Consider the following 22110-nt stretch of genomic DNA (forward strand, 5'->3'; position numbering starts at 1 on the left):
ACAATGGACTTGGACCTTTTATAGGCTCACAAGAGGCTTCAGATACAGACCCAGTCACATGCTCTACTTCTGTTACCTAAGTACTAGCCCAGATAAATTTGACATGAAGCAGGAATCCTTGTTTGTTTGTTTGTTTGTTTTTTTCCCCACTGTAGCAACTCCCAAAGACCACTTACTAAGGCACAGAGAAGCTTGGATCTATATGGATTGAGAGAACATATCCGCTAAAAGTACTACTGGCAGTTTCCATGCAAAGAAAAATGAATTCCTGTAAACTATATATTGAAAAGTCTTGTTATAAGTATAATCTTGAATGTTAACCTGCTGCTGTGTTGTCTTTTCAGAAATAATGCTATAGGCAATAGTTCTATCTGGACCCCTTGCTAACCTACATTTTCTGCAAATATGTCTGGTGATGTCACATTGCCCAGAAGCAGCATTCTGACTGGTTTTATCTGAAATATTTTTGTCAGTGAGAAAATCTTATCCATTAATATTAAGTATAGTTTAGAAATACAAATGTTAAAATAGCTCAAGAAATCCCTTGAGACAGCTCAAAGTTTTACAGACATAGATAAGAGCCAACTAGTTTTTCTAAAAATTCAGCTTTGGATACTAGTGCATAGTAGATTGTATAAACTCAGAAGAAAAGCCACCTGAAGACGTGGGTAGATAAACCCATGATGACAGCTTTAAATCTATCAAAGGAAATACAGGGGGAATGCAATTCGGCAACCAGGTGTCAGCTCCCTAAAATCCCAGGAAAGTGAGTACTCTTCCTGAGGTGTTTCCTTGCATTCACAGTCACAGACACACAGATACACACACCCAATAACTAAGAATTAGTTACCAGAAGCTCAATGATAATATATCTGTCCATCATTGTACACTGCTACCTCAGAACATTAATTAGTGATAAAAATAATCAGAGGTTGGTGACTGATTTTTCTCAATACTAAACAAAAGTTCCTATTTCAGAGAAAGGGTCACATTATGGAGATGGATTCAAAGCTGAGGATGACCACCTCATACCATGGGTTCTTCAGAGAAGTGAGTTATGTGCAAAAGCACACGCTGGCAACCCCGTGTTCTGTGGGGATTCCGTGGTTCTGACACGGTGGCCCTGTCAGACCCTGACTTGGGTCAGGATCTGATTTTAGTGGTAGGAGTGTGCTGCCTGCAGCTCGGAGCCTTTTGACCAAGGGAAAAGCTCTGTCTATAGCATCAGCTTAGCGGGCACATGACTGCATGTAAAAGTCCTAGAGATAAATCTTGTCTGTTACTGGCTTTATCTTTATGGATTCTCCATGTCAGCAATTGGGAGAGCTTCCTCGGAAGATGGTGACTGCAAGTGAGCATTTGTAGGAAGTTGTCGCTGAGTATCCAAATTGAGTGACTTAGGGAACAGTGACTGTGCGAAGAACAGACTCAGATATCTGCATCTTTAGCCTTGGTCCAGCTAATTACATGGCACTTTGGGGGACAAGAAGATGCTCTCATCTGTGTGTTCTAGAGTTGTCTCCTCTGGTGGACTCCTGTCATTTAGGGAGATTAGTGGCCAGACTGGCCCTGGAATATCAGAGCTTCCAGTCAGCAGTACCAAGTTAGCAGACTTCCGTGTAAAATTCAACATTCTGAGCCACCTTTAATCACCAGTAGAAGGAGAGACCTGCCTTCAGCACAAATACACAAGATCATCCTGTGCCAATCACTGAGCAAAAGAATCTGTCAAGCTCTTTGGAGTGTCTTGGGCAGAGAGAGATAATGAGGACTACCTGAAAAGCAGCCTTGCTGCACGATATTGCCTCCACAGAGTCTACTCAAAGCAAAGTCAAAGGAAATCAAGATGCATAGGTTTCTGGGAGAGTCCACTTATAGGACGGAGGGCACCTCATGATCCAATGAGTAGTACACTTTGTTTCTTTCTTCTGCATTAAAATCTTTGATACTCTATTGGCTACTTCAAAAGATAATTAGGTTGGAGGTCAACATACTTTCTTCTTGTTTTCCCCACACATATATCCCCCAACTACAAATTCCCTCAAAAATATATGTACTTATGAGCAAACTTGTGATCAAATACATTATATCTCTTCATACAGCATGAAAACATTTGCAAGTGCAATTATTAATGAAAATTAACATAATTTTGACCTTGAAAGCTTTAAATTAATAACACTAGAAATTTTCATATTAAGAACATAAAGATCCATGATTAGAGACAACTAACCTGAGTGGTGGGATCATATTGGGCAGTTGTCCGAATAGCCTTGGTATTACTCCCATGACTCACTTCGGTCAGAGCAAAACATCCAAAAATCTAAATATTGAAGCACAAAGTTGATGAAGAATGACCATATGCCCTTCTCCTCTCAATTCAATACAACAAAAAGATATTGAGCTCTTAATATTTTCAAGTCTCTGCCCCATACTGGGGATATAAATAAGAGGTAGAGTTTCTGTTTCCTAGAAGTTATAATCTAATAGCAGACGTAAAGCATGAACACCAATAACTGCAGTAAAATATATATAGTGTTAAAATCCATAAAAGAAATATAAAGCACTCCTCTTCAGTCACAGGAAGAAAAAAAATTCTTGTAGCTTTTTCAAGTCAGAATAATTAGAGAAAGATGACATTTGAATGGGTCCTTTAAGGACACAGTAGGAACTGATCAGATATAGTTTGTCAGATATGGAGAAAACTCATCATTTTCTCTATTTAAAAGAAACATACAATACATAGACTTACAGAGAATATCTGTCACAAGTCCAAAAACCATCCCAGCACAACTAACCTATAATTCATCTAAATTCTTTCCCTGGAATGAAATTGTCTTCTAAGGAGCATTATTACATGTTACTTTACTGGTTGGCCTGAGGTTGCTAAGAAATACTGATACCCAATCTCTCTGGAATAAATTGACAATTAAAGAGAGGTGTTCTGAAAATAAAAATAATGTTGCAGAGTGGCTTTGGAGGAAGGGAATTCATACTGTAGATATATCACAATTTTTTTTGAACCCAACAGAAGAAGGAGGGAAACTTTAGGTTTCTCTTCTACTGTGTGTTATGATAACATTCCCAGAGTAGTAACTGAGTACTTGCTTACTCAGAGAATACTGGAATTTTAGTCTTTTAGAGTAAAGGTAAAGTAGCTCGAGGCCTAAAATGAGAAAATCGAAATGGCAAAAAGAGCTAATCATTCACTGATATAATATGTATATCATCCTTCCTAAAGACTTACATCTATTTTCTTCCCTCTTTTAGAATTTTCAGTGAAGCAAAAAAACAAAAGAAAATTAATTAAGCTGTCACTTATGTTTAAACTTACCTCCATGTTTAAGGTTTTCTGAATAAAATGCATATGTCTTTGGGACCCAGAATTCTGAATTGTAGAAGCAAAAACCTGAAAATATAATACTGATAATTAACCATGTAGTTGTCGAACTGTATCCCAGCTCTACCACAGAGAATCTTATATGATCCCTGACAAGTCTCTTCTGTTCTCTGAACCTTAGTTTCCTCCTATATAAAATGAGAAGATTGGATCAGATGAGACCTGTATTTTTTCCATTTCTAAAATCCTATGATCCTCCTTTCCTTATTATTTTTACATTAAGAATTATAATACTGAGGACATATTAGTGATAAAAAATGATTTCTGACCCAAATAAGTTCATTTGTAAGAAAGAATCCAAATTGAATTTTTAAAACCTGTAAAGGAATTATAATTGGGTAGGGAGAAAAATCAATAAAACAACTTAAAGCTGGAATGTATTATTTCAGAAATGAGAAGATTTGCATCTGTTTCTATGAAACCTTTCATGCCATCATGAAGAGGAAGATGATGTAGATCTTTATTTCTTCCATTTGTGAAAATGTAAAAATATAAGAGGCCAAGAGGAAAATCTAACTGTCCTTTTTAGGAACATGGCTTTCATAGAGGTGGGATTAAAAGAGTGGTGGATATATCAGAAAACACAGGTTAGAATCTCTACATGTACTAGCTAAGTGACCAGGGACAAGTTCCTTAAATTCTCAATTTAATTTTCTTTGTCTGTAAAATAGAGTGTCAAAATAGCTCTCCTATCTGCCTTAATGGAATTTTGTGAGAAAGCACTATAACCTTAAAGCATTCTAAACTGCAAACATGAACGGTGATTTTTCTTTTTCTGTTAAAGTTCTAATCTAGTACCTTGTTTCCCTGGGTTCTCAAAAGCTATGTCAATGGAAGACAAGTCTGACAAGTTCTATACAGCTGGAAAAGTTTAAGTGCATTCAAGAACAGCCCCAACAAAGGTCAGAAAGCCCTTTCACCAAAAAGTGGCCATGAAGACCTGTTATCACCATATCATCATTGCCATAATCATACTGCTTAACTGATTGATGCAGCTGTACATACAAATTTAATAATGCATTTATGCAGGATTGCATATAGTTAGAGTAGGATAAATGGCTTTCCTGTTAAAAGCATCAGCTCTGTTCAACACTTACCAATTCCACATCCCAATCTCTGTTATAGTTTCCCTTATTTTTTTCAAAAAAAAAATAAAAAAAAAAATAAGTTTCCCTTGAATAAAAAATACCCATAACATGTTCTCATAAGAACCTAAGTAAATGCCCATAAAAACCAAGGTAGTGCTTTTAATTCTGAGAGGTTTCTTTTTTATTTAAGAAAAAAGATTAAATGTTAAAAATATTTCTCAATTCTTTTAGATATATTATTTCAGAGATCTTCACGATTCTTTGAAATGGAAAATTCTCCCCTTTAGAACAAAAAATGTGTATACTTACATATGTATTTAAAAAGTATTTGGCAGATAAGGACCAATCATACATTCCTAGGCAGTTAATCAGCATAAAAATTTTCAGTGGATTCTTTATCATCTCTTGTATATTAAGAAAGTCATATTCAAAAAGTCTTTTGCAGCGCAGAAAGTTTAGTTCACGATACTTCTCAATAGGCAATTCTTCTCCAGGGTGATGAGCAAAAAGAGGATCATTTTCAAAGGCTGAGAAGAGTCTTTTCTTGAATAGGAAAAAAAAGAACAGCAGAGTACTAAAGACAAAAAATCACAGACAAAGGAACCAATTTTTATGGATTACTAATTCTCATATTTGTTTAGGTATGGGATTTCTGATAAACCCAGATATGGTAGGAGACTTGTTAGCACTCTAGCTTTGACTGGTGGTTTGTAGTGTTGAAAATCAAAGCTGTTTTTGGATCCTGCAGTTCTGCCAAACCTGAACAAAGAATGTGTCAGATCACTAAATACATGGAAAAAGCAGGATCACAGGAACTTTTTGATAGGAGGGCTCCCAGGATTATAAAAAACCAAAATATCTGAGTTATAAGATATGTCAATGACAATTTTGTCCACTCATATGATTAGAAATTACTTTTACAGCACAACCTTTAGTAGTAGAGGGTTACTTCCTAAGGAAACTTATTCTACTTTTTGATCCCTGTAATTCCTAAACATCTTTCTTGAAATGAACTGAAATTTCCTTCTTCACAGACCTTACTCTGCTTCCAGTTGTTCTCTGGGGCCAAGGAAAACATGTCCAGGCCTTCTTCCAGGTGGCAGTTCTTTAAATAATGGAGGCCAGCTATATCTTATCCTCCCTATGTCTTCTGAACTTTAGGCTAAATAATTTTAGTTCTTTCACTCAATTTTCCTATTTCAAAATCTTGACCCCATGCTGGGTGTTCCCTCTGCTTTTATCTAGGTTGGTCAATGCTTTTGCAAAAATGCAAGGCCAAGAACTTCCACAATATCCCAGATGTAGCCTAGCCAGTACAGAGGACATCACCTCTTGTGTCGAGGACATGTCTTACTTTCAGTTGATCGGATTTTTATGCTAGTAAACAAAGATATTCAAAATATCCTGCTCTGGTTTTTAATGACATCAAAATCGAGTCTCTAGTTATCAAAAATATAGTCTTCTTTCACTCAACATAGGTAAAATTAATTTGCAAAATGTCAAAACAGATGATCTCTAAATGTCATTAATTCTGTTCTGTTATCTCTAAATAGCCTGCCTAAGTTAGCTATATAAAGACATAATTCAAACTTCATCATTTAAAAATTACAGTGAATTGGAAAGGAGCTTTAAAGCTGAGGTATGTCAAACTGTAAAGAGTATATCATTCTCCTTTGGAATAGATGAAACAACATTAGGTTTAATGTCAAAAGAACTGAGTTTGAGACTTAGTTCTATCACTTAATTCCTTAGCTATCCTTAAGCAAGTTTCTTAATCAGTTTCTTCTACTGTAATATAGGGGGTGACACTTGTATGACTCATTCCTCAGAGTTTTTATAAAGAAAAAATAGCATTAAGTACATGTAAGATGGTAAGTCCACTTCTCTAAAAAGTCTAACAACTCCTTAAATGCATAAATCTCAATGTGACAAGCCCATAAAGTGCTTGATACATTTTACATAATATCAAATAAACATCTCACCTTAAAAATGATCATGTCCTCTCCTTCTAAAAATAGCAACAGTTCCTTCCAATTGAAGGATGATTTTGCTCTATAAGTGCATAATGGGCCTTTAGGGAGATCTGGCAACAGAGCATTCTGAGAGCTTTGATTGTAATCATTTGTTTTAGAATCCGGTGCCATTTTGGAAATTATTCTGCAAAAAAAATCAGTTAATATTGTTAGGTTGTATTTTTATAGTATCAAAAATGAAGTTTATTAGATATTTTAATAAAAACAAACATTTCCTTAAACAAGACTTCTATGAGGGCAACCTTTTAATAACCATTAGCAGTCAACACAGTATTCTGCATGTTAGAGGTGCTTACTAAATATCTGTCACAAATACAAGTCACAAAGGTGAAGAAATGTTAGAGTCAGATTTGTTCTGTTTGGCCCCAGAGGGCAGCACTGGAAGCAAGAGGTAGACAAATTCAGGTTTGGTCAACAAATTCAACAAACATTCATTGAGCTGCTCGGCCCTGGGGGAAAGATGTTAATATAAGAATGATAGTCTCTATCTTCAAATCACTTATCATCGATAGGAAAAAAATACAGAGAGAGAGAGAGAGAGAGAGAGAGAGAGAGAGAGAGAGAGAGAGAGAGAGAGAGAGACAGAGAGAGAGAGAGAGAGAGGTGTACAAGTGAGGAAAGGTAATGGTTCTCCAGAATCCTACCTGCTGTATTTCTTCTAACAGTGTCACCATCCCTAGGTCACAGACTGTTAGGATTACAAGGTGCTAACAGACCAAACCCTCTGGCAATAGTTCTTCCATCAGTCTTGAACCCTAATTTTGACTTCTGCAATATCTGGTCCATGTACCACTTGCTGCTGCCAGCACCACAATGCAGACACTGGCATCTTCTTACTTGGAATATTGTAATGATTTCCCAAAGTCTTCCTGCATTTAATGTGTCTCTCCTCTGATTTATGCCCTATATATCTGCAATAGGATCCTCCCAATGTACTGTTATGGCAATGTCATTGTTTACTCAGACTTGCAGTAATTCCCCAACTTGATTGGATCAAACAAAAAATTCATAATTCTAACATTCAAGGCCTGCAACAGTTGGCTCTAAATTCTTTATGAGCTATATTCTAACTCTCTTGTGTGTATTTTATATTGGAATTAAATAGTAGATTATACTCTTCCTTGGTGCAGACTTCCATTTTCTCCCAGCCTTTGCTAATACTACCTTTCTCAGAAATAACTGCCCACTTTCCATATTCATTTGTTGATTCTCCTCTTTTACTACGAGTGTATAATTTAAATCCTGCCTCCTCCATGAGTCTTTCCCTAATATTCCCCCATTTCTGCAATAACTCTTCAGATTTCCATGTTGTCTCAAATTCTTCTTTGTATTAATCTCAACCTCCTTTACACTATAATTATCTGTGTTGTGTTATCCCTCATTCTAACAGAAACTCAAAAAAACCCTGTCTCACATTTATCTTTATAGCAAATAATTAATGCCTAATCAATATTTGATAAATTAAATGGAATTGAATTGAAAATGTAGTTAAGTGTAAATATGAAATCCTAACAAACGCTATGCTACAAAAACATCAAGAGAAAAATACTACTTGTAGTTGGGGAAGGGAGAAAATGATATTAGAATACTTCATCAAGAAAATGCCTTGGTAGGCATTTTCAAAATATTTAGAAATTCAGCATTTATTAAGAGACCACTAAACATGTTCATGCAGATGAAAAAAATACACAAAACAACAGTAGCATCAGGTAGAATGCAATAAGTGAAAGGAGATCTAGGCAGGAAATATGCCAGGAGAAATGTAAGGAAGAAGAGGGAAAACTCTCTGGGCTTTTTAACAGGTATAGATGGGAATAAGGAGAGTCCATCCAGGCACAAGAGTTAACACAATGAAAAAACATAAAGACTGAAAAAGACAGGACCACAATGAATGATGGTGAGCAGTTTTCAATTAATCTAAAATGCAATTAGTATGAGATCAGAGTGTAAAGACAGACTAGTTTTTAAATAGGAATGTTCCCTAGTAAAATAGAGGATCCAATTTTTTAATATTCCTCTATTTTCCATTAAAGAGGATGGTTAAAGAGAGGATGGATAACTATGAAATCCCAGAGTTGGAATTAATCTGGCACCCAGTCTCTGACTATTGAACTTGGCAATAGTTGAGGTATCAACTAGGTGGTTGTAAACCAGATTAAACAGCAATTGAATAATGTTTAACAAGATAATTAAAATACAACAAATAGAGATAAAGTTCATTTTTTTAGTTTTCTAAGTCAAGTTTTCTGGTCCCCATTTCTATCTGAGACAGTGATGGGGCTCCATAGGTACAGTTTTGGACCTGGAGTCAGGAAGACCTGAGTTCAAAACTGACCTCAGAAATGTATGTATGTATGACTTTGGGTAAGTCACTTAATCTCTGTTCACCTTAATCCACTAGAAAAGGAAATGACAAATCACACCAATATCTTTGCTAAGAGAATCCCTAGACAGTAAAGTCCATGAAGAGTTAGACATGACAACAATTGAAAAGCAACAAATTTTTATATCAATGTTGTAGAGGATATTCGTTGTCAGGGCAGATTGGAATGGATGTACAATAATGCTCCTTGTAGCTCCAATGATCTATTATTTGGTGTCTGATAAAGGCATACTGGCCTCTTCTTTCATAATTGATATAGCTTAGAGGTACCATAAAACTGTTCATACTAATTATTATATAAATAGCACTTCATGAGTATGTGGTAATTTTAAAAAATACACATGCATTTTCTCATTAAAGAAAAATGAATTCTTCTAACAATAAAAAGGTGGGATGGAACCAAGATAACAGAGAAAAGACAGATTCAACTAAACTCCACTCAAAACACCTCTAAACACATTAAGTAATCCCATAAAATAATTTCTGAAGCAGCGGACCCCACAAAAAGATGAGGTGAAATAATTTTCAAGCCAAAGACAACTTAGAAGGTCAGCAAAAAAGGTCCATTGCACATGGGAAGAAAGCACAGTCCATTACAGGCTCTCTCAATACAGCTTCAGACCCAGCAAACTAGGAACAAGCATGAAAAGCTATTGAATCAGCAGTGATAGCTTCCAGAGTTGTCAGCTCACAGACCCTAGAAATATCTTTGAAAATAGCTACGAAACTTCCTGAAGCTTGGAACAGTATACCCTTCACTCTGGAAACAGAGCCCTACCTTAACAAAAGTGTTAAAAGTCAAGTGATACTATTTAACAAAAATTGCTGGGAAAATTGGTAATTAGTGTGGCAGAAACTAGGCATTGACCCACACTTAACACCATACACCAAGATAAGTCAAAATGGGTTCATGACCTAGGCATAAAGAATGAGATTATAAATAAATTAGAGGAACATAGGATAGTTTACCTCTCAGACCTGTGGAAGAGGAAGTAATTTATGACCAAAGAAGAACTAGAGGTCATTATTGATCACAAAATAGAAAAAATTTGATTATATCAAATTGAAAAGTTTTTGTACAAACAAAACTAATGCAGATAAGATTTGAAGGGAAACAAACTGGGAAAACATTTTTACAGTCAAAGGTTCTGATAAAGGCCTCATTTCTAAAATATATAGAGAATTGACTCTAATTTGTAAGAAATCAAGCCATTCTCCAATTGATAAAAAGTCAAAGGATATGAACAGACAATTCTCAGATGAAGAAATTGAAACTATTTCTAGCCATATGAAAAGATGCTCTAAGTTGTTGTTAATCAGAGAAATGCAAATTAAGACAACTCTGAAATACCACTACACACCTGTCAGATTGGCTAGAGTGACAGGGAAATATAATGCAGAATGTTGGAGGGGATGTGGGAAAACTGGGACACTGATGCATTGTTGGTGGAGTTGTGAAAGAATCCAGCCATTGTAGAGAGCAATTTGGAACTATGCCCAAAAAGTTATCAAACTGCATACCCTTTGATCCAGCAGTGCTACTACTGGGCTTATATCCCAAAGAGATCTTAAAAAAGGGAAAGGGACCTGTATGTGCAAGAATGTTTGTGGCAGCCCTCTTTGTGGTAGCCAGAAACTGGTCACTGAGTGGATGCCCATTAATTGGAGAATGGCTGAATAAATTGTGGTATATGAATGTTATGGAATATTATTGCTCTGTAAGACATGACCAAGAGGATGATTTCAGAAAGGCTTGGAGAGACTTACAAGACTGATGCTGAGTGAAATGAGCAGGACCAGGAGATCATTGTATACGTCAATAATACTGTATGATGATCAATTCTAATGGATGTGGCCATTTTCAACAATGAGATGAACCAAATCAGTTCCAATAGAGCAGTAATGAACTGAACCAGCCACACCCAGGAAAAGAACTCTAGGAGATGACTATGAACCACTACATAGAATTCCTAATCCCTCTATTTTTGTCTGCCTGCATTTTGGATTTCCTTCACAGGCTAACTGTATACTATTTCAAAGTCCGATTCTTTTTCTACAGCAAAATAACTGTTTGGACATGTATATGTATATTGTATTTAACTTATACTTTAACATATTTAACATTTATTGATTGGTCAACCTGCCATCTGGGGGAAGGGGTGAGGGGAAGGAGGGAAGAAGATGGAACAAAAGGTTTTGCAATTGCCAATGCTGAAAAATTACCCACGCAGATATCTTGTAAATAAAAGATTATAATAAAAAAAGTCAAGTGATAGGTTGGGAAAATGAGAAAATAGGAAAAGGTTCTTACCACAGAGAGTTACTAGAGTGACAAGAAAGATCAGAACACACACTTAGAAGACAATAACAAAGTCAAAGCTCCTGCATTTAAAACCTCCAAGAAAAAATATGAATTGATTTCAGGCCATGGAAAAGTCCAAAAAGAATTTTGAAAAATCAAGTAAGAGAAGTATAAGAAAACTTAGAAAAAAAATGAGAGTGATACAATAAGAACATGAAAAAAGAGTCAACAGTTTGGTAAAGGAGACACAAAAAATGCTGAAGAAAATAACACCTTAAAAAGCAGACTAGGTCAAATGGTAAAAGAGGTACAAAAAGTATGAGGAAAATAATACCTTGAAAAGCAAAATTGTTCAAATGGAAAAACAGGCACAAAAATTTACTGAAGAAAAAAAAAATCCTTAAAAAGGTAGAATTGGCCAAATGGAAAGGGAGGTACAAAGACTCAATGAAGAAAATAATTCCTTAAAATGGAAGCTAATGACTTAATGAAAAAAAATCAATAAATGATAAAACAAAAGCAAACAAATAAAAATAGAAGAAAATATGAAATATCTCATTGGAAAAACAACTGGAAAATAAATCCAATAAATTTGAAAAATGTTTTCAAAACATATGCACAGATAATTTTTCAGCATTAATCTTTTGCATAGCCTTGTGTTCCAAATTTTTCTCTCCTTCCCCCAATCCCCTCCCCTAGATAACAAGTAATCCAATATATGTTATACATGTTAAAATATATGTTAGCTCCAACATATGTAAGCATATTTGTAGAATTATCTTGCTGCATAAGAAAGATCATATCATAAAGGAATGAAAATGAGTAAGAAATAATAAGAATAAAAAGAGTGAGAATGTTATATTATGATCCACACTCAATTCCCACAGTCCTCTCTCTGGGTGTAGATGGCTCTCTTCATTATGAGATCATTGAAACAGGCCTCTATCATCTCATTGTTGGAAAGAGTCATGTTCATTAGAATTGATCATTGTATAATATTATTGTTGTCATGTACAATGATCTCCTGGTTCTGCTCATTCACTTAGCATCAGTTCATGTCTTTCCAGACCTCTCTAAAATCATCCTGCTCATTGTTTCTTATAGAATAATAATATTTCATAACATAACTTATTCAGCCATTCTCCAACTGATAGGCATCCACTCAGTTTCCAGTTTCTTACTACTATGAAAAGGGTTGCCACAAATATTTTTGCACATGTGAGTCCCTTTCCCTAGGACAGAGAATTTTAAAATTATTGTACTGTTTGAAAGCTATAATTTTTTTTAAGAGCCTAGACACCATCTTTCAAGGAATTACCAAGGAAAATGCCCATGAAATTCTCAAACCAAAAGATAAAAGAGAAATTGAAACCATCCACTAATGACCTCAAGAAAGACATGCCAAAATGAAAACTTCCAGAAATATTATAGCCAAATTTCAGAGCTCTTAGATCAAGGAGGAAATATTGTAAATAGCAAGATTGAAACAATGCAAGTAGCATTCATCCATTGTCACAATAACACAAGATTTAGCAGCTTTTACATGAAAAGGCTGGAGGGTTTGTAATATGACATTCTGAAGGGCAAAGGAACAAGGATTAACAAAAGGAATGACCTATCCAGCAAAATTAAGTCAAATCTTTCAGGGGAAAAATTGGATATTCAGAGAAATAGAGGATCTTCAAGCATTCTTGATGACAAGACCAGAGGTGAATAGAAAATTTGACAGTAAATAGGAAATGGAAATCATGAGAAACTTAATAAAGTTAAACAATCTACATTCTGACATGGGAAGATAATGGCTGACAGATATTATCAACAGCAGATTTATCTCCCCCATCTCTTCACATAGTCAAGTCCTGAGCATGGATAAGAACTAGAAGATCAAGTTTTGTTTGGTAAGAGAGCACTGGTACAGGGGAAAAAAGCTGACTGGACATAGGGATAGCTGACATTGCCTCTAGATTTTCTTGTGAAAAGAACCTCGAAAATTGTTGCTATGTCTACATCAGCTTCTCAAAGACTCTTTTGTCTAACTTCTTGGCTCCCTGCTATGATTTAGAGCTGCCTGTTAACTCACTTTCTGAGAGATGATGGCACATTATTTTAATTTCAGAATGAATGTATTTTACCATTAAAAGTCTCTCACAGAGCCATAGGCAAAAACTGTCTAATTGGTTTTACTCTGCCCTTAGATTCTCCCTTCTAATAAGTCTTTTTAGATAACTGCTTCTACTAAATCATTCCTTTCTTTAATAAGTTTAATTGATGTCTTTTATTTTTATTTCCCATTCATTTCCAGACGAACACCTTCTTTACTACCTTGTGAACTATAGGATCTGACAGTGTATACAAGATTATATACTCAAAGAACATTCCAACTCCCATTACCTCTTTAATGAAAGGAGTAAGATGTATTTCCTCAGATTCTTTTCCTGAGTCAAGATTGATTAGCATAATTATCCAGCATTCAACTTCAGTTTATGGTGCTATCCAATTACATTACTGTAGAGGTAATATGCATCTTATTTCTTAGTTCTCTTTACTTTATCAGCTCATATCAGATTTCCATTGTTTTTCTAGATTCCCTATATTTCTCACATCTTAAGATGCAATAATATCCTATTAGGTATTTTTTTTTTTTTTTTTTTTTTTTTTTTACAATTTGTTTAGCCATTCCTCAATCCATGGACATCTGCTTTGCTTTCATTTCTTTGACTTCACAAAATTTCATAACAAGTTACTGTTATGAATACTCTACAGTATGTGGAAGCCTATTCTTTGCCTTAAGCTTTCTTGGGGCACATCCTCAACAATGGAGTCTCCAGGTCAGGGTATGGACATTTTAGTCACTTTTGCCACATAATTCCAAATTACTTTCCAAAATTTCATTCACAACTCCACTCCACCAATTGCTTATTACTATGTCTATCTTTTCAAAGCCCCTTTGATGTTGACTATTACTCTCTTTTGTCATCTTTGCCAATCTGATGAATGAAGTGAAACACAAAGATTGTTTTAATTTGCATTTCTCTTCTCATTAGTGATTTGGAACAAAATTTCATGTGGTAACTAGTAGTTTGCAATGCTTTAGAGAATTATTTCTATTCTTGGGTCATATATAAATGTGTGTATATAATATAAAACTTTGATTATAATAAGTTCTTTAATCAGTGACATATAATTCAAAGATTTTTTTCCACTTGAAATTTTACCTTGTACCAGCTACATTGTTTTTGTTTCTTATTCAAAAGCTTTTTAATATTCCATTCATCCCCTTTTCCAAAAACTTTCATGTCTATTCAATGCCAGCTGAATAAAGGATAAATTCACTCATCTGGCATTCAAGATAATCCATGTGATGTACCCTCCTATTTTTCCAACTTCATATAACATCATTTTACTAAACATTTCCTACACTCAAGTTACACTGTACAACTTAGCATTATTCAAACAAACCCTGTATTTTTTCCCTTTGTCTTTTCTCTGGTCATCTCCTTCTTGCAGAATCCTTTCTCTTCCATTTCTTGTTAAAAACCTACTAGATTTGCATTCTAATGGTTCAGGTTTCAAGTACCCAGAGTTACCTTTTCCTCATACTGATGTATTGGACAATCTGAATGGAAGACGGTAATCCATGCACGATATAAATACAAATTTGTAAACTATTGAAAATGTTACAAATGACATATTCTGCTACAAAGTACAAGTCTGTTTACCAAAAACCCACTGTGAGGAAAAGAACCTTTCTGAACAAAAATATTTATAGCAGCTCTTTCTGTAGTGGCTAAGAATTGTAAATGAAGGGGATGCCCATCAGCTGGGGAAAGCCTAAACAAGTTATGGCATATGATTGTAAGGGAATATTGTGCTATACGAAAGGACAAGCACGATATCTCAGAAAAACCTGAAAGACTTACATTAATTGATACAGAGTAAAGTGAGCAGAATCAGGAAACCATTGTATACAGAAACAATAATGTTATATGATGATCAAATGGGAATGACTTAGCTATTCTCAGCAATACATTGATCCAAGACTATCCCAAAGGATTCATGATGAAAAATGCTGTCTGCCTGCAGAGAAAGACCATCAGGTCTTCTGAACACAGACCAAAATATACTCTCTTCCCCTTTCCTTCCTTTCTTTCTTCCTCCCTCCTTCTCTCTTTACTTCATTCCTTTGTCCTTCTTATTCAAGTTCCTTGCACAAAACAATTAATATAGAAATATTTTACATAATTGCAACTGTATAACCTATATCAGTGTATTTACCTTCTCTGGAGGAAGGGAAGGATAGAATTTGGAACGCAAAACCTTATTTTTTTAAAATAATTGTCTATACATGTAATTGGGAAAAATTAAAATATATTTTTTAAAAAATCCAATTGTGAGCAGAGAATCTTGCGCTGGAACTAATAGAAACACAGTTTGGGTCCAATGTGGTTTGACCTAAAACTCTGATGAAATGTATGATTTAGCAAACCAACACCAACACAAATAGCTTAGACTATACAATGTTATACAAGTACATTAGTTACAAATCCAAGTGGGTCACCAACAGCCGGTTCCGCATCTTAATTCTATCCAAATTCTTCAGTGTGACATCTCCAGGGTCTGTCTTTTGCCTTAAACATTTCCAATTTCCACAGACAACATTCAGCTTATAGAATTTTTGACTACCTAAGGATTCAAGTCCCCAGAGTACTATCAGAACTATTTTATTATTCTTATCTCTTTTGTAGAATAGCTTCAAAGAATGATGCCAGTTGTAATTTGTTCTCATGCTTTCTCCTCTTATAGCCATGATGGACTTTCATGCCTTACTGGTAAAACAGAGCTATACCAGTTGTTGGGTCTCTTTCAATTCTCTGTAATTATATAAACCCAATACTGAACTCTTTTGGTAATTCTATGCTCTTCTAGCAGCTGATTATCCAGGCAAAACAGATAATATGAGGCATCCCAGGGAATAGTAAGGACAACTAGCCTACAGCTGTCTAAGATGTAGGGATCTAGAATTATTGTTGACATTAATGATGCTGATGCTCATATTTCTATAGTGATTTAAGCGTTACAAAGCATTTCCCCCCTTGCTTTATGAAGTTTAAAAGTTCCATTTTACTGAGGTGGAAATTGAGAAGTACAGTGACTTGCCCAAAATCACAGAGTTAAAGCTGAGATTTGGTCAGAGGCCTCTTGAATAATTGTCATTCTACAACCTTCCTGATCCGTCTCTTTATGGAGAGACCCACAGGAAAAACTCAGGAGAAGAAGAGAGAAATGGAGACTCGAGTATAGGAAGCCTGGAAGGCCAAAGTAACAGAAAAGCACAAAAGACACAGGATATCTGGGGCACAAGAGAGACAAAGGGTCACATAAGAACAGACAGAAAAGCACAGGAGAAATGGGACAGAGACACAAAGGGATCAGAACACTAAGGGTTAGGGACACATAGGACAGAAAGCACAGGAGAACCAAGAAACATTTAGAGTTGAGTTGGAAGGGGCCTCAGAACCACATTCCTGGATAGATTCGGGAGCCTTTGAACTTGAATGAAAATAAAAATAAATACACTTTTTTTGCTAGTAACTTCTACAGGAAATGTAGCATTCCCTTCAAATATTTAAAACATTATTCTGAGGGTTCTATTAAGTACCCCGGATTGCCAAAGACGACCATGAAAAAGGGGGGCAGGAATCCCTGATCTACTTCAACCTCCCCGTTTTAGAAATGGGGAAACTGAGGCTCAGAGAGGGCAAGCGCATAACAACGGGAATAAGCAGAGGGGAATTTAGGGGCAGGAAAGGAGAAGCCTTAGAAGGAAGGGGGAAATGGAATGTCAGAACTCAGAATGATACAGGGACCTGCGGTCTCTGAAGCACATGGGGCACGGGGATTCCATGGAGATGGGAGGACCAGGGAGGCAAAGAAGCGTGGACATAAAGGTACAGAAATACAAAGTCTGCGCAAAGTGAGGCAGAGGGATGGAGAGGGGCCAAGAGACACTCGGGCAGTGACAGGGACACAGAGGGGGAGAAGAGAGAACGGAAGGCAGGGACACAGGACCGAGACCCCAGGGAGGGGGGAGGGGCAAAGTACAGAGGATGCAGAGCAGGGACACAGACCCGAGCGGCTCCAGGCCCGGGGGCAGAGTGCAAGGTCACGGGGACACCAACACAAGGGGGAAGCGGAGCAGGGCAGAGACAGGAAAGCGGGGGACACAGATGCAGGAAGTCAGCAGCTCAGGGACTGGGGCAGACAGCCCGGGGTGATCTGAAGACGTGAGAACTGGGTGGGACAAGGAGACACGGAAACAAATCCCGCGGGAACCAGGGGCTTAAGGCGGAAAAGTTCGGGGACACGGGACTCACGCACGGGGAGCGGAGGGACACGGGAGACCTGAGGCTAGAGGGGCGGTGATGACTCGAGGAGGTGGAGGGACAAGGACGAATGCGGCTGTTCAGGGGGAAAGGCCCGGGCGCTCCCCCTCTTACCGGCTCCAGCTGCTGTCCAACCTCCGAGCCGCCCGTGCTCTCCTGGACATCCAACCGGAGTCCGGGTCCCCAGGAGACTCTTTAGACTTCAAGACCAAGAGAAGGGGCGGTCCTGGGGGCGGGGCTACATGGAGACAGAGGGCGGGGCCCTCTACATTCCTCTTCCCGCCCCCACGCGCTCCCTGCATCTCTGCAGGCCTGGTTCTGTTTGACGTGTGCAACGTAATCATAGGGGCGAGCCTCTCGTGCATCATCATTAGGCGACTCTCATGGTCACCAAGGAAACGTTTGGGGCAGGCTCTGGATACTGCCAAGGTGCCAAGAATTCCTTACTAAGAAAGCAATTCCCCAGCAAGTCACCTCCAGTTTCGAAAGAAAAGAATAGATACAATTTAATCTTTTTTCTTCCTCTCTAGAGACAACAATATTAATAACAGTAACAATAGTAATGGCTAGCAGGCATATCGTGCTTTAATGTTTGCAAAACATTTATATACATACTTGTTTTCTTGTCAGGAGACTGAGGACAGGGCTGACAAGCGCTACATATCTTAAACCCAACAGACATCTTAAACTCAATATATCCAAAACAGAACTCATTGTTACTCCAAACCCTCTCCACTCCCTAGTACTTTGGGGGTAACATTATCCTGTCAATCCCTAAGGCTCCCAGCCTAGAGCTGTGGATTCCTCATTATCTCTCATCCTCATGTCCAAGCAGTTGCCAATCCTTGTCAATTTCATCTTTGCATTATCTCCGGTCCATGATCCTCCCCGATGCTGCTGCACTTAGTACAGACACTCATCACTTCATATTGGACTACTGTGATAACCTACCAGTGGTTCTGCCTGGCTCCTGCCCCTCCCCACTTCAGTCCATCCTCCCTCCGGTCACTAATGTGATTTTTGTAAGTCACGGGCCCTGTAATGACATCCGACGCCACTCCCACTCAAACTCTAATGCATCCGTGATCAGATTCTCCATATAGCGTGCAAAGCCCTTCCTAACCTAACCCCCTCCTACTTTTCCAGTCTTCTCCACAATATGTACACTCTAATGACACGGGACTGCTCCCCACCCCCCCTCTGCTTAGCGTTTTCTTTAGCTGTGCCGCACCCCTGGAAGGCCCTCCCTTCTCCATTCTGTTTATTAACCTCCCTGTCTTCCTCAAAGTCCCAACTAAAACTCATTTTCTAGGAAGCCCGATTGGGCAAGGGCTAAGCAAATCACATAAAGAGTTTCACTTAAAGCACAATATGGAAGCAGAGAAAATGTATCGGGAAATTTAGGGAGTTCGCAGCGAGCCCCCTCCCATTCCATCCTTGATGGCTGAAGATGCATTTAGCGCAAAATTGTCACAGAAAATGACAAAGAGGATATTTTATGGGTGAGAGACTTGGACTGGTTAGTGATCTCCCAGGTGACTGGGAAGAGATTCTGTGAAACTGTTGGAGGCGTGAATCTTAAATCCCCTCGAAAAACTCAGGTTATTGATCTCTATGGAATGAAGAGAAGAATTTGCCAAGGCTGGAGGTGGGAAAAGCAGCCGGAAGTGACGTAAAGAAGCACACACCGCAGAAGGGCTCGGCTCCCGTATGACGTAAAAAGTCCGCGTCTTTCCTCTTCAGGTCCACATTAGGAGGCGGCTGCGCGGGCGCTTTGCGTCATCTTCCCGCACCGGGCTTTCCCTAGCTTCTCCTCTGCCGGATCCTGCTGTTGAGGTGTTTGGACTCCAAGATGGGCTTGCTGGGGCAGGCGTTGGTCACAGACAGCAGCTCGCAGCTCCCCTCGGGGTTCTGGTCAGCCGTGGCCGTATGGGTGGAGAGGCCGCACGTGGTCAACAAGCGCTTGTGCGGCGCCAGGCTGGAGGCCCCCGGGAGGCCGGCGCGGGGGCAGGCCCAGGAGCCTGAGGAGAGCGTGGGCCTGCCCCGGGATGCGGCCCCCGAGGCGGCCCGAGCCCCTTCCTCGGATCCGCCTTTGGAGCATCTCTTCCGGAGCCTCGCCTCCTCGGACGAGGAAGTGCTGCGCTTTGTCGGGGGGACCGGGGAGGCAGAGCCGCCGGAGGCCAGGCCCGAGCCCGAAGTGATGCTCAGAACCCTCATCCCCAAGCCCAGCGGGGCCTTCCCTTGGCCAGCTCCGAGAAGGGAAGTGGTTGTCCGAGGTAACGGCGCTTCCGAAGTGCTGGGGGGAGGGGCGTGCTGGCTCCGTGGAATGAGCCGCATTGAGGCCTTCTGGGAGCCCAGGGAGAGGTGTCGGCTAGTCTGTCTTTTACTTCCGCTGGTCCTGCAACTGCCACTAGTAGTGATAGTTCTTGTAGTACTATTCTCCCCCTAACATGACTAGCTGTGTAGTACTGCTACTAGTAAAGAGTATCGCTACTCCTGGTACTACTACTACTGCCAACACTAACTAGTACTATTATTACTAGTAATACCAGCACTGCTACTCCTGGTACTACTACTGCCAACACTAACTAGTACTACTACTAGTAGTAATACCAGCACTGCTACTCCTGGTACTACTACTGCCAACACTAACTAGTACTATTATTCCTAGTAATACCAGCACTGCTACTCCTGGTACTACTACTGCCAACACTAACTAGTACTACTACTAGTAGTAATACCAGCACTGCTACTCCTGGTACTACTACTGCCAACACTAACTAGTACTATTATTCCTAGTAATACTCAGCACTGCTACTCCTGGTACTACTGCTGTCAACACTGACTAGTACTACTATTACCATTAATACCAGCACTGCTACTCCTGGCACTACTACTGCCAACACTGACTAGTACTACTACTAGTAATACCAGCACTGCTACTCCTGGTACTACTGCTGCCAACACTAACTAGTACTACTACTAGTAGTAATACCAGCACTGCTACTCCTGCCAATACTGACTAGTACTACTACTAGTAGTAATATCAGCACTGCTACTCCTGATACTACTGCTGCCAACACTAACTAGTACTACTACTACCAGTAATACCAGCACTGCTACTCCTGGTACTACTACTGCCAACACTAACTAGTACTATTATTACTAATAAAACCAGCACTGCTACTCCTGATATTACTGCTGCCAACACTAACTAGTACTACTACTAATACTAATACCAGCACTGCTACTCCTGGTACTACTACTGCCAACACTGACTAGTACTACTACTAGTAGTAATACCAGCACTGCTACTCCTGGTACTACTACTGCCAACACTAAGTACTACTACTAGTAGTAATACCAGCACTCCTACTCCTGGTACTACTACTGCCAACACTAACTCGTACTATTATTACTAGTAAATCCAGCACTGCTACTCTTGGTACTACTATTGCCAACATTAACTAGTACTATTATTACTAGTAAAACCAGCACTACTACTGCCAACACTAACTAGTACTACTATTAGTACCAGCACTGCTACTCCTGGTGCTACTGCACCAACACAACTAGTACTACTACTAGTAGTAATACCAGCACTGCTACTCCTGGTACTACTACTGCCAACACTAACTAGTCCTATTATTAGTAGTAAAACCAGCACTGGTACTACTACTGCTAACACTGACTAGTACTACTACTACCAGTAATACTGCTACTGCTGCAACTAGTTATAGTAGCTGGTATCAGAGTACAAAGCTGCTAATATCTCAGGTGATCCTGACACTAGTTCTGTAAAGGAGCTGTGTTACTGTTCTCATTTTACAAATGGGAGTGATGATAATTGACTTGCCCAGCATCATATGGGGGGCAGAATTTTGACGGGTCTTCCTTTTCTGCCTGTCACAACAACTTCTGCCTGCCTCCTACATGTGTCTGTTCTTGTGTCTCTGCAGTTCTTACCAGTCAGTAGTAGAATGTCTTCTGCATAGAAGTGTTGTAGAAGAGATATGGGAGGATTAAGTATGGAAGAAATAAACCCTACATCTTTCAAGTGGGAATAAGTTTAGTTTATGAAACAGACTAGGCAGTGAATTGGGCTACTATGTTACCCCACTGGTTAATGACAGAGTTTTCAGAGTTTCCCGTTCTGATCTCATTTATATAGTTCATTACCATTGATAAAGTTACTTTTCCCAGAGTGGCCCCTTTTTGAAAAGCAGGAGGGGCTCCAAGGTTTGAAGTGGGCCAGCAGTTTATCTGATACTTAACAGCTAGTACATGTTTTTTTTTTTTTTTTGTTTTTTAATAGCTTTTTATTTACCAGATATATGCATGGGTAATTTCCCAGCATTGACAATGGCAAAACCTTTTGTTCCAACTTTTCCCCTCCCCCCCAAGATGGCAGGTTGACCAATACATGTTAAGTATGTTAAAGTATAAATTAAATACAAACCAGCTAGTACATGCTGATAATGCTGATATACATTCATTTCAAATTTCAAGTCCAGCCCTCTGGAA

At 38.6% G+C, this 22110-nt stretch overlaps 2 protein-coding genes across 3 annotated transcripts in view; one reads left to right on the top strand and one right to left on the bottom strand.

Annotated features, from left to right (window-relative positions):
- The window catches only part of LOC141546640 (peroxisomal acyl-coenzyme A oxidase 3-like), a 69896-nt gene extending 51989 nt beyond the window's left edge, over nt 1-17907 (bottom strand). For both annotated transcript variants that reach the window (XM_074274607.1, XM_074274609.1), the window contains exons 1-5: nt 17701-17907; nt 6468-6642; nt 4795-5028; nt 3332-3406; nt 2231-2320 (exon numbers count right to left, since the gene is read on the bottom strand). In XM_074274607.1, coding sequence (XP_074130708.1) covers nt 2231-2320; nt 3332-3406; nt 4795-5028; nt 6468-6642; nt 17701-17888 — 762 coding nt within the window. In that variant the 5' untranslated portion in view covers nt 17889-17907. The remainder of the gene's footprint in view (nt 1-2230; nt 2321-3331; nt 3407-4794; nt 5029-6467; nt 6643-17700) is intronic.
- Nucleotides 17908-19270: 1363 nt separating this feature from the next.
- TRMT44 (tRNA methyltransferase 44 homolog) overlaps nt 19271-22110 on the top strand; it is a 42550-nt gene continuing 39710 nt past the window's right edge. The window contains exon 1 of the mRNA XM_074276867.1: nt 19271-19862. Coding sequence (XP_074132968.1) covers nt 19439-19862 — 424 coding nt within the window. The 5' untranslated portion in view covers nt 19271-19438. The remainder of the gene's footprint in view (nt 19863-22110) is intronic.

This window comes from Sminthopsis crassicaudata, chromosome 6 (genome assembly GCF_048593235.1).
Source record: "Sminthopsis crassicaudata isolate SCR6 chromosome 6, ASM4859323v1, whole genome shotgun sequence".
NCBI classification, from domain to species: Eukaryota; Metazoa; Chordata; class Mammalia; order Dasyuromorphia; family Dasyuridae; genus Sminthopsis; species Sminthopsis crassicaudata.